The sequence below is a fragment of the Lasioglossum baleicum genome, chromosome 3 (genome assembly GCF_051020765.1).
Source record: "Lasioglossum baleicum chromosome 3, iyLasBale1, whole genome shotgun sequence".
Lineage (NCBI taxonomy): Eukaryota > Metazoa > Arthropoda > Insecta > Hymenoptera > Halictidae > Lasioglossum > Lasioglossum baleicum.
Genome location: NC_134931.1, coordinates 17,428,294 through 17,440,461, shown reverse-complemented (window position 1 = coordinate 17,440,461; position 12,168 = coordinate 17,428,294). Strand labels below are relative to the sequence as shown.

Sequence of the window (12,168 nt, the reverse complement as noted above, 5' to 3'; positions counted from 1 at the left end):
TCACCCTGGGAGGCGCGCACTATTGCCAGGTAAGGTGGCAAAATTTTTTAATAAAAAATTAGTTTTCATACCATAATATCTACAAGTAAATAAAACTTGACCCTTTGCATTCAGAGCTATTTTAACTCGAAAATTAAACATTTCTTTTGACCTAGAATATTTTCATTATGTATGATTAAATTTTTTTCTAATTGATTAGATACCGATATATTTAATAATGCAAACAATATTATGAATAATGGTACAGTAATTTTTAGTGGCGCCTCTCAGAGTCACCATATTATTATATTCATTTAAAAAAATCGGAAGGGGAAGGAGAGGCGCGGAAAAATTTTTTTTCGGGTGTCGCATAAAAGTTGAAAACCGCTGGTTTACATGATTAAATATGTTGGTGGACCTAATCAATAGACTGCAGATCTTTATGCAAAATAAAAAATGTCTAGATTAATTGCAAGATACAGAAGCGAAATAAAAATTTGTTTCTTCTTTTAATTATCTGATTAAGCTTTAATCTTTTTAATATGTCCACTGCTTTAAATTTTGCTTACCTATTTTTTCCATAAATGCATGAAATCCATAGTCTACTAATTCGTACAAGGTATTGCATCAAAATTTCATATAATGAAACAAAATGAAAAAAAAGCATATAGAATGGAATTACTCTAGGTCGGAAGAAATGAAATAATAATAACAACATAGATAAGTAAGGATCGTGTAATTTTCACACAATTGATCTTTATTTAAAAAGTATGCGAACAAATGTACGAATGATATTTTTGAATGGGAACGTTATATCGATACTTAAAGTCTTTATTTGCAAGAAAAATACTTATTTCACAATAATGTCCAAAAATTGTCTAACAATCAGTTATTGTTGTGAGTAAGTATATAAAAACTAACGGTTATTAATACTATACCAGTCCCACGGTAATTCTCGTTTGCAGAGTCTAAATGACGAATCCTTACACAATAAAAAGAAAGGTGAGTTCGGTGCATGTTGCGACGTAAAATCGAAGTAACAAAGTCAACGCGTAAGTGCAATTCTTGCATTGTTTCTTTTGCATTTGCATGATCGTTTACAACGCTATAGATGAATATAAAAGAATGTTATATACATTGTTCGTCGAAATAAAAATAAATGAAATCATTATCGTAAAATGGATTATAGTCTCGCTTACGTTTAAATGGATGGAACTTATATTTTAAAAGATAAATTAATAAATATTATCATGAATCGAGATGATATGATAATTTCTTATAATCTCATCATGCGCGTAAGTACGAATCACCGAAATCGCTAGAATGTACAATTAGGTAAAAAATTTGTTAGCAAAGTTTCAGAACCCGAACAACCGGCTCCAACGGTTCGTCAATTGTCATACAATCATTGTGACGTGTGGAATTAATTTTATATAATTATTAAATATATAATTAAACAAAAATATTAGTAAGCTACAGCCTCTATACATACACAAATCAATAAATTTGTTCTTCCGCCGAGTTGTCTCTATCTGAATCGTTAAAATCAAATCGTGTCTTTAGGAAAAAACTTCGGCAAACCACTGGTCCGCTCGCGAATAGGGCCTTGCCGAAGTGGTCAGTATCAAAATGCACTAAATACCCTCTTAAAATTAAATAATTAGATATAATAAATATAAATATATCGTTTAAAAAAAGAAAGCGATCTTGTTCTTTAAAACTAGAATCTTACGGTAAGGATGCTACCTTAACGAATAAGGTATATTTACATAGCAATGTACACCTATTAGATGACTTTTATACACAAATGAAGAAAATGATGTGATGTTTAATTCGTTCTCGAGACAAACCCCGTTTGCTTCCTAGTGCATCATTTTGTGAAGCTTTAAAATCTTTCCCAACCGTTGTTTCGCTGTTTTCATCCCTTTTTTTGGTTTTCGTTCTAGAAATTCCACAACAACGTTATTTAAACAAGTATCCATATAGAATGTAATACGATAAAATACGAAAGATACGTTACCGACTGGAACTGGGGCAGCCAATTTCGCTTTAACATCCTTTAGCCTGTTAGGGCTTGTTAATATCGAGCCGAACCCTGTAGCAGTTTTCATGGAATCTTCCGAAGAAGAAGTCGACGTTCCACTCGCTGTACTTACGGGCAGAGACTTCGGTTTCTTTTTATTGTACGTTCTCTTAGCTGTGCTCTGTTCCGTCATAGAAAAGAGCAACGAGTTAATTTCGGGTCTGTTGTCATACTATGCGAGAGAAGATTATGAAAGTTGCAACAAATAGAGTGTACAAACAACATCAAAGAGAGTATCATCAACTGTACAACACTTTTGATGGAACAAATGTAGCGACGATCTTGTCTGTAGAAAAAGAATTAGAGGTTGGTTGCTCCTAAATTATGATGATCAGAATCCTGTCGCTACAAAAGTCGCTATATTTGTTCCACCGATGGCAGACAACGCGGGAATGGAGAGAATGACAATAGACGTCCGATGAGAACGCGCTGAGAAAACGAAAGAGAAAGCGATATATGTGGAACGAAGTGAAGCGTAAAGCCGTATCGTATAATATGCCTACCAATTTTTTCTTGGAGCCCTTCTCCATGTTGTTATCCAGATAATCATCCTACGCAACACGTGTATGCAAGTATGAAAGAATCATGGAAATTAGGATGAAGTTGAACATAAATGAATTGAGCTGTGCTCTTGGACAGACAACTTACTAGTTATTCACACGTAATACGAACACAAATTTATATGCGTGCGATTCTGAGAACGCTTGTATTCTCATAAATGACAATGGCTGAATTATTCACGTTATGATAAATAATATTAAAAAAAAAAAATGATTAAGAACGGAACCGAAGTACGGCTTACGTACCGACTGTTTGGCTCGTTTCGCCGCGGCCGCCTCCAAACCTTTCTCGACAGACGTTTTTTTAACTCCCTCCCGAGCTGGACGATTCGTTTTCGGCAACAAAGGACCTACCCTTGCTTTTGGGTTCCACGCTTCGTCTATTTGACTCTTAGATTTCGATTTGAAGATATAATCCTCGTCGTCCGAAGCGTCTAGAGCTGGATAAACTATTCCAACAAAAAAAGATGAAATAAAATTTGTTGGACAGTGTTATCTCTTCAACAATGACATTCTTACTAAAGGAAGGAACAATCTCGCTATCTCCACATATACGTACTGAAGTCGTCATCTTGATGAACCTTATCGATATTTTCTATCGACTGATCGTCGTCATCATCGTCGTCGTCTTGTGGCTTCGTTTTAGCGGTTTTTGAGGATTTGGACGTGCTGTCGGACGTGGTAGAGTAGCATTGCTCGCTGAACGACAGCATCCCAGCGATTGCCTCCCGCGTCGATGGTGATGCCCTGCCAGAACTGGTCGTTTTCAATTTATAAATACTAAGACACCAAAAAACGTAAAGAGCAAGGGCACTACGCTAACCAAAACGAACGCTGTCTTTTTATTACGATGTTAAACTACGCTTTACGAGCATGCTTCGAAATGTATTCTTTATCGATGTACATTCGTATAGAGTTTTGTAATCTAATCTTACCCTGTAGGAGGTGGTGGCATGGCTTGACTGTACTGTGGAATCACAGTAGATCTGAAACCAGTTGGTTCTATGAGTGTACGATTCGATAAATTTAACGCGTTAACTACCGGAATGCCCGACGTACGAGTAGATATATCAGTAGACTGCGGTTATTTATGCAATTTTCAATTTTTGTAGACGAGTTTTAAGTAGAATAAAATAGAATCTTATTTTCCATAGTAGTTACCTTTTTAGGTCTGAAATAAATTAAAATCGTACTAAATTCTGTCATATTTTACATAATTGAAAATTTGCAAAAGCTATAATTGCATAAAGATCCGCAGTCTATGTATCAGTTACGCGGTAGTAAACACGTTAATTTGACCAACGACGAATACACATACGTTACGTCCAACCTTTGAGCACCGTTCCCTAAGGTGTACGCCGAGGCTTTCAACAGTTCTTCAATACCATTTTTTGGAACATCGTTCAAGATATCTACGTCGCCGTCGTAATCACGTTTCACCCGTTTCTGTGCGTTGGTTTTCGGCGTTCTTTTTCGTTTCGGAGATTCGTCCACCGTTAACCGACCGTAATCGCTCTCGTTGCTACCGTCGTGGAAATCGTATATAGAGGTCTGCTTCCATGTCAGATCTTTCGTGGATTCGAGCGGATGGCCCGAAGGTAAATTATTATATACTTTGATTGTGTCGTGAGTACTTCGAACGACCTCGTTGTTCCCCAGTTTGAATCTAATTACGGTCGGGCTTTGTTTTCCCGGCTTCGATGATCGTTTACTGTTCGGAGGTCCACTAGGCTTCTCTTCCAACGATTGACCCTGTGTCTTCATGTACGGGTACATGATCGGTTTGGGTAAGGTCAACTTTAATGGCGGTCGACCGGACGGCAGTGATTCAACAATCGTGGTCTCAACTTTGTTCGTTTCTTTCAGAGTCGTTTTAAACGGGTTATCAACCATTCTATCGGCTACGTCGTAATCGACGAAATCTTTGTTCAACGGTTTCTTCTTTTTTCGTTTACTCTCCCGCTCCGGTTTCGGAGGATTCAAGGATATCAAATACCGTTCCGCATGACGAATCTCCTTGCTGAAATCTTTCAGTAACTTCTGACTGTTTATAGTCTCCGGTATCTGTCCCCTGCTAATCATATTGTACTGAAACAGAGACGAACTATGATCTACGGAGCGAACAACGTAAGAACCTCTCCAATCATGGCAAAGACGCGCTTACGTCTTTATCCGTGTTCCATTGTTTAAGAATGCTAAGCAACGCTTTAACACCCTGCAAAAGATACGGCGGGCACTTCTTTCCCTCGTTGTTTAATTCTTTCAATTCCTTTAACAATTTCTTCGCTGCGAACCAATTGATCGTCTCGAAACCTGGATATTGAAATTTCGCAGGAGTTTTCATTTTCCTCTCTAGCTCGTATATTCTGTGAAGCGTTCGACAGATTATAGTAGCGATACGAAACGTAAGCGAAAGAGTATCCGGCGATGATATAGTTACTCACTGTATCTGCATCGGAATGTTGAGACTATGTACAAAATTTCCGCCGAAAACCAACGAATCGACCGGAGTTAGAACAGCATGTATCCATCCAGTCGGAATCATCATAGTCTGGCCCTGTTTCAAAACGCATCTGTAACACGCGTCCGCTTGGTCTCCGAAAAATGTCTCGCTCTGGGTCGAGCTGCACATCCAGTGCTGATACAATTGTAAGTTCGCGGGAGTCGGCCTAATCAGGTAAAACACCTTCTCACCGCGTAGCACGTGGTACCACACGGACGTGCCGCCGAAATCAACATGGAAATCTGTGAAACTGTCTTTGACCCCCATTAGGCAATATTTTTGTACTTCAGGACGTTTTATGTCACTATCCTCGGACCAATCGCGCGGCCAAACAGAATTGACCCAGTCGAGTTTACGCGCGATGTATGGTGCTTCGACCATTGGTGAAAGACTGCAACGTTTATTTATCAATATATACATGTATTTCCTAGAAACATTTAAAGCCAACATGTGGCAAGGCAATGAATATCGATATACCCAGTGTTTGTAAATTCAAGACTAATCACATTAAGCACCCTTGTCCTGCAAGGGGAATTGTAATACTCGACAAAGTCTCTTAATTTCATTCTTATGTTGCTTTGTCTTGTGACGTCGATCACATCCATCTCTCGGTCACCACCTGTATCAAAGAACACGTTTATTCCCTGCAGCTTCTTTGTACGAGAAACACCGATCGATAAGTACCTATGTAACTTTCCACATCGTAAACACTAAAGTTTGGAGGGGGTACAACCATATCCAATCCATCCTTTCCATCAATTATAATAGCATTCTCGAATCCATTGGTCTGTAAATATTGAAGCGTTAATTGTTGACCCCTCACGTGTTTAACAATATCATCTGCTTTCGGAAAGTGTCTGGACTTTAGTTCTCTTATAAATACTGGTGTTCCAGTTTGAACTGGTTTATTGTCCGCATCTGTCTCAGAGTAATCGTGTCTGTGCCAGTTCAACTTTACTTTCACTGGAATGTAATAGTCAATCAGAATCGTTACAATTGTGTGGTGTGTATTATTTTATCTGTAATTTTCAAGATACACACTGAGAGAGGGTCCGCACATGGCTTCGCAACGCGAACAGTGATACTTGTCGAGGTCTATGGTCATATACTCTTTTACAGATACACACCTAACAGAAAACATAGTAAACAGGTTAACACGCATTGTTGCGTAGAGATCTGTGTAAACGTATACGGTGTTTGTATACAATTAAACAGTATTGTCACGAATTACATTTAAACAGTTGTCACGAAACGTAAGTATAGCATCGTTCGAGAATAGGTTATGTTAGTAACAACAAAACATTCTGACCCTTGCGCACGCTATGCTCTAATTATTGTTTATAAACAACGAAATACGGAGAGCTGTCAGCACGGACGTGATCGAACAGTTGGAAAATTCCTTGTAAAAAGCGAGCACAGGAGAATGTTTGTATACCATTTGGCGAGATATAATTCAAGCATAGCGTTCAGAAGCATCATGTTCCATCGGTGAATTTCAAAATTCTTACCCCCCGTGATACCACTCTTTACAGACGTCACATTGTATCATAAATTGTTCGGAATCATAAGAACGTCCACACAAACAATACGTGACTGGTAACTCCATTTTTCGTGGTTATTAACGTTGAATACAATACGGTGACTCCGTGTCGTTAACATTGGATGGTAACTATAGTAGCCGCGATGCGTCGCTGAAGAATCACTCCCCAACGTCCGCCTTTCAGATTCCCTTATAAGGCACGTTTCCATCGTTTTCCGCCCCGCCGCGCCGGCGGCCGCGCCACGGAGAATTCGCCCGGTGTAAACACGCCTTGAAGCTTATTGTTAGATCATATCAGAGAGGATATCCTCTCTGACCATATATTCTTATAGATCCGGTATAGGTATAATAAGAAAGCCGAGAATCCATCAATCCAGTGAAGAAAAGATGAGTGAAAATTGGTGAAAATATGTGTGACGTCACAAGATATTTTTAAAATGGCTGACACGGCAGACCGTGTTGTAAATGTGATCGATTTTTTTGTAAAAAACATTCTGTAACCTGCACAATACGCGGAAGTTGTTAATCTTCAGAATCAAATATCGCTTCCTAAAATAGTTAACACATAATACACACGATTATTACTCCATACTTCATTGTAATAAGTAGAAAGGGAAAATTATCTGTGCCGCGTCTATAAGTTTATATAGTCTAAGCCTTGAAGCTTGAACGATGACAACGCCGCGAAGGCAACAATGGAAACTTAATTTATCGTTAACCGCCGATAAAACCTGTCATTGACTATACCACAGCCACTCTAGTCTGTGACTATACAATATACGAAGAAGCAGGCAGAAGTATCGATTTTCACAAGTGGCTCTCAAAATAAGTACAAGAGGGGTGGAAAGGTATTCTGACCGTCCCGCGATGATTTTGATCACCGATTGATAAAGAATTTCTTTGATATTTTCACTTTGTTATTAGACTCCTCTAATATATATGTATTCATAGACTACATAGCAACGATAAATACCGAACACCAGATTGAACAAAAAAAGAAAAAGAAAATTGGCGGGAAAGGGAAGAATTTTTTATTGGCGGGAAAGGGAAGAATTTTTTATTGGCGGGAAAGGGAAGGATTTTTTATTGGCGGGAAAAGCAAGGAACGCGTGTATAGCAACGCGTATGTATAGGAGTTGTTTTTATCATATTGTTGTGAATCATATAAATATAAAAGATTTATTTATAAACATTGTGCGAGTGAAAATCGAGTATTACACTACGACGCAAGTTTAATGTTTGCATGTGAAATGTTACTTAATTATCATATTTAAATTTTGTTGGCTACGAGATAGTGAGAATTGTCGTATATTTTTATTTCAATTTCGCTGGATCGCTCGATAACGTTCTCGATACAGTTTAAAAGTGTTGATATACACAAGAAAATGGTTTACCGCAAGTAGTGCGCATGCGCAACGGCGAGTACTCAGAATTGGCCGGAGCTGGTAAAGAAGAACAGTCAAATAACGGGGAAATTCTACTACTTTGAAACCTTTTGATCTTTGTGCAAAGTGGTTTTTTTAACGGGCCAGTAAACATGTTACGCGTGAAATCGTCAATGTGTACGCTAGAGGAGCAGATGGAAAATTGTAGCAGGTAACTGGAAATTACGAGGGAAGATGTTGCTGCGTCCAAGGTATAGTGTAGTATAGTGGCCTGCGAACGATCGAAAGCGAGCGGGAGTCAAACCGATTCGCGCCGCCATCTTGGAATATAACCGTGCTTGATCATTGCTAGACCTTTTGTTCAAGGAGGGAACTGTCAGTGCATGTACACATACATACGTTCGTGTTATATTTCGCGTGTTTTTTGCTATTTTGAATTTACGATTCGACGATACGTTAGACCAGAGTTTCGATTGTGATTTTCTGACTTTCACCATTCGCAACGTATTCGCCTGCGCCTAGTGAATTGACTTTTATTTAGAAAAGAATCACGTACCACTGCACGTACAAATTTCTCTATCCGTTACGAGTTACAACCCTTTTCGTTTCACAAGCATTACGAAAGAAATACAGAGTTACCACTCTGTTGTAAATACCGCTGTATTATAGAATTTCAATGAATTGTCTGCCATAGTAACTATGTTATACATTAGATTTTATATAAATCGGAGGGAAGAGGACTCCAAGCAAGTGAAGCGTCTGAAAATAGAGAGTGAAAGAGGTCGTTCGACCGTTTCAAAAGCTATCGAACAAGGTATACGATACTCGCGAATAAGCGTCCTCCGAAAATTCATGTATTTGCCATTTTTTTTCACGTCGATTTTAAAAGAGTCTACCGTTACTTTAGAATACAAACGATCGGTTAATTTACATAACGGTTTTTTCGCATTCCCCTACTCACTTTTTTTTTTAAATTGCTAACATTATTTCATTTCACTCAATTCTGTAATGTTTCTTGAACTCGAATAAAAAATCTTTTTATTCTCAAGTTTTGTGATTTATCTCTGTGTATTTTATAAGAATTTTTTCATACAGAATAGAAACGGAATAAGCAACGAATACTGCAAAGTATCGTGTATCCTAAATTCGAAATAGTTGCAAATTATGCGGATTGCCTTGAAAATATGAGATTCTTAACATTGGAAGAACAGGAGTACGCGGTAGGCTTACCTAAGAAACCGCTACTTCACGCCAGTCAGACCATGATGACCACTACAGACACCATGGAGATGAAAGAGAATAACGTGTTCGAAGAAGGATCCGTAGTATCGAATCTTCCATTATTGTTTGCTAACGGACATCCAACTTCGCTGGAAAAAATTACATTAGTATGGATAAGATTTTCTATGATGTTTCGTATATTTCAGAAACACTTGTATATCAGCTGATCTCTGTTGGCTGTGCAAGAAAATTAGATGTAATAAACATGTCGAATTTCAGACACAGTTGGAGCGTTTTGTAACATTCATGGTTCAGTGTTCGTTGGGACACGACACTACAGATGAGATCACTGAACCACGATGGTGGCCGAAAGAAGTGAAATTTGCAAATCCTTTAACGAGACCTAAGAGAATCAATGAAGTAAGTTCATGTTCTTGTAAACGAACGATATACTGATAATTAGACTGTGGACCTTTATGCATTTATAGCAAAATTGAGTAGATGAAATACAAAATTGTAGTAAAAGAAATAACATTCAATTTAGTTTCTATTTCTTGCAATCGATACAGACAATTTTTATTTTGCATAAAGACCCGCAGTCTACTGATAATAATCTAATCGATTAATAAATGTTTACTCCATTTCAGAACTGGATGGCTAATTTGAAGAAATTGGTGTTCAGATGTTATACATACCACAGGAGCGAATATTTATTGCGTTTTTGTTCATATCTCGCTCGGTATCCACACGAAGACTTAGAGTATGTTAACAATTGGGACTCCACTACGAGTCTTTATCACAAAAGTACTGGAAAATTATTAGTCACATTTCGTAATGAGAACATGGTCAGCAGATATAAAAAGAGTTGCCATTTGATTTGATTGTAGTTTCATTGTAAATCTGAAAATACATTTTTTTTTTGTTCATAGAACTATGACAAGAGACACGAGAGTCCACGAAAAAAGTTACTTTCGAGCAACGGTGTTGCTAGTTGCAATTCTAATAAATTAAAGCTGCAACAACAACAGCATTCCATTTTAATGGTTGAGCCACCAGCAGAAGACATTTATTTGTGCGACAATTGTGATGCCGAGTTTATAGGCCTCGAAAAGATGAAGGTATTAAATAGATTCCATGAGATAAGCTAAATAACACTGGATACTATATTCGAATATTTTATAGGAACACGAGCGTATGTGTTGCGAACAGGAACAAACCGGAAATAATTCGCGATCGACTACGCCAGATGTGTTGATCACAAAACCGGAGTTAAAACAAGATCAATTTTTGGAGTATTTCCGGTTACGTTCACCGACAGCGAATGCCACAACGGCCGAAGTTCACGAAGGAGCGTCCAAGAATAATAATATCGCTGAACGAAGCTCCCGTCGTGTTCGTGGTTCTATTAACTTTGCAAGGTGCTCGAGTATTCCCTTTTCGTCTCCTGCTGGAATGCTATTAGCAAAGAAGTCGAAAGCTATGACCGAAGATACCCAGCAAGAAAGGTTGGAAAGGATAGAGAGACACCTTGTTGCTCCTGTTTTGAACAGTTCGTGTAGACCGAAATGGTTAGAGGCGGAGTTCGATAACGACAGATGGATTGTAACGTATAAACCGAACAAAGAAAAAGTTGTAGACGACTACGTGCACCAATATCAATTTGTAAATACTGTTAAGAGAAAGCCAAGTGAGTACTCAACCATTAAACGTTTTCTTTATATGATAACGTTGCCGAAACATATGAGTCAAGAACTTGGAATCTGGTAGCACTATTACAAAGGTTGTTTCTTTCTTTTAGTGTTAAGTATACATTCGCAATTGTTATACCTTGCTTGTCGTCCTGTATATGTTCTTCTGACACAGCTGACACAAGAACAAATAAGTGAATTCAATCAAAATCCATTGAAAAATAAATCTGTTGAAAGAAAATTGTCGATCGACGATTTAGAATCGACGACGGAAACGGTAGAAAACATTTTGCCGAGCGTATCCTCCAAACGTAAAGCACCAAGTGACGAAATCGATTTGAATTCAATGGAGAAAGACTATGATGTGGCCCTTAGTAGCGAGGCAAGTGTAGGAAATTTATCTCTTTCCAGAGTCACAGACTGCTGTGGCGAAAACAAACTAACCATTGACCAACCAATAAAAGAAACAACTTTCTGCACAAATACACCGAACAGGATTACAGTGATCGACCTTTGTTCATCGGACGACGAAGAAAATTCAATTACGTCTGCGCTCTCAGATGAAAATAGGAACCCGTTGAAGTTCATCACCGATGATGATGTGACAAAATCATTGTTACAAAACCTATCATCGGCTAAGTTTTATTTGCCCACTCGTTCGACAGATCAGATCAGCGGATGGCCGAATGGTAACATTTTAAACGATGGTAACGAGACTTGTACAAGTAAATATCTTAGTACAATGTTGAGTACGCGTACGAACATTTCTCCAATACTTAGACCGGCGCCATAGTTTCTTTAAAGCTCTGGTACTCCAATTATTCACTGTACGCGGATTTACATTTGTTACAATATTTATTGTTTCTATTTTACACGGTAATAAAACATTTAATAATAATGTAATACACGCAACCTTTATCATTTGCAGTGCATTGTAAAGTTTCATAAGATGAGAACCCTTACTAACGTTTGTAACACGCGAAATCAATAAAAATTTTCGGTATTCCCAGTTAGTATGTGTCTAAAATCCGACGACGTTATACAAGAATGATTTGTGTGCACTTTTGATACTTTATGTAACGTTACGAAGAAGAAAGAAGAAAAAAAAGTGGAAAACAAAAAAAACGAATAAAAAATTCTAATTCCGAACCGTTCGAGTTTTTCCGTGACCGTAATTGTTCCTGCAATTCGTTACACTCACATCATATT

The 12,168-nt window shown here is 37.9% G+C and overlaps 2 protein-coding genes across 14 annotated transcripts; one reads left to right on the top strand and one right to left on the bottom strand.

The window, feature by feature from the left end:
* Nucleotides 1-530: 530 nt before the first annotated feature.
* LOC143207372 (histone lysine demethylase PHF8) lies at nucleotides 531-6,849 on the bottom strand. Of its 6 annotated transcripts, none has more exons than XM_076420765.1 (13): nucleotides 6,634-6,849; nucleotides 6,167-6,252; nucleotides 5,810-6,088; nucleotides 5,603-5,744; nucleotides 5,067-5,516; nucleotides 4,787-4,988; nucleotides 3,953-4,710; nucleotides 3,558-3,608; nucleotides 3,182-3,378; nucleotides 2,869-3,071; nucleotides 2,566-2,613; nucleotides 2,000-2,183; nucleotides 531-1,921 (listed from the first exon to the last, which is right to left on the bottom strand). In XM_076420765.1, the coding sequence occupies exons 1-13, from the start codon at nucleotides 6,729-6,731 to the stop codon at nucleotides 1,842-1,844; spliced, it is 2,778 nt and encodes a 925-aa protein (XP_076276880.1). In that variant the 5' UTR covers nucleotides 6,732-6,849; the 3' UTR covers nucleotides 531-1,841. The 6 variants fall into 6 exon arrangements, with proteins under 6 accessions (XP_076276880.1, XP_076276883.1, XP_076276881.1 ...); XM_076420768.1 differs by lacking the exon at nucleotides 6,634-6,849 and adding an exon at nucleotides 6,357-6,614 and having other exon boundaries at nucleotides 532-1,921; nucleotides 3,941-4,710; XM_076420766.1 differs by having other exon boundaries at nucleotides 533-1,921; nucleotides 3,182-3,369.
* Nucleotides 6,850-7,031: 182 nt separating this feature from the next.
* Nucleotides 7,032-11,858, top strand: Ova (ovaries absent). Of its 8 annotated transcripts, XM_076420784.1 has the most exons (9): nucleotides 7,033-8,301; nucleotides 8,764-8,864; nucleotides 9,146-9,438; nucleotides 9,551-9,691; nucleotides 9,919-10,116; nucleotides 10,201-10,389; nucleotides 10,454-10,958; nucleotides 11,070-11,341; nucleotides 11,455-11,666. In XM_076420784.1, the coding sequence occupies exons 3-9, from the start codon at nucleotides 9,235-9,237 to the stop codon at nucleotides 11,521-11,523; spliced, it is 1,578 nt and encodes a 525-aa protein (XP_076276899.1). In that variant the 5' UTR covers nucleotides 7,033-8,301; nucleotides 8,764-8,864; nucleotides 9,146-9,234; the 3' UTR covers nucleotides 11,524-11,666. The 8 variants fall into 8 exon arrangements, with proteins under 8 accessions (XP_076276895.1, XP_076276892.1, XP_076276898.1 ...); XM_076420780.1 differs by having other exon boundaries at nucleotides 7,032-8,301; nucleotides 9,151-9,438; nucleotides 11,070-11,858; XM_076420777.1 differs by having other exon boundaries at nucleotides 7,032-8,301; nucleotides 11,070-11,858.
* Nucleotides 11,859-12,168: the final 310 nt, after the last annotated feature.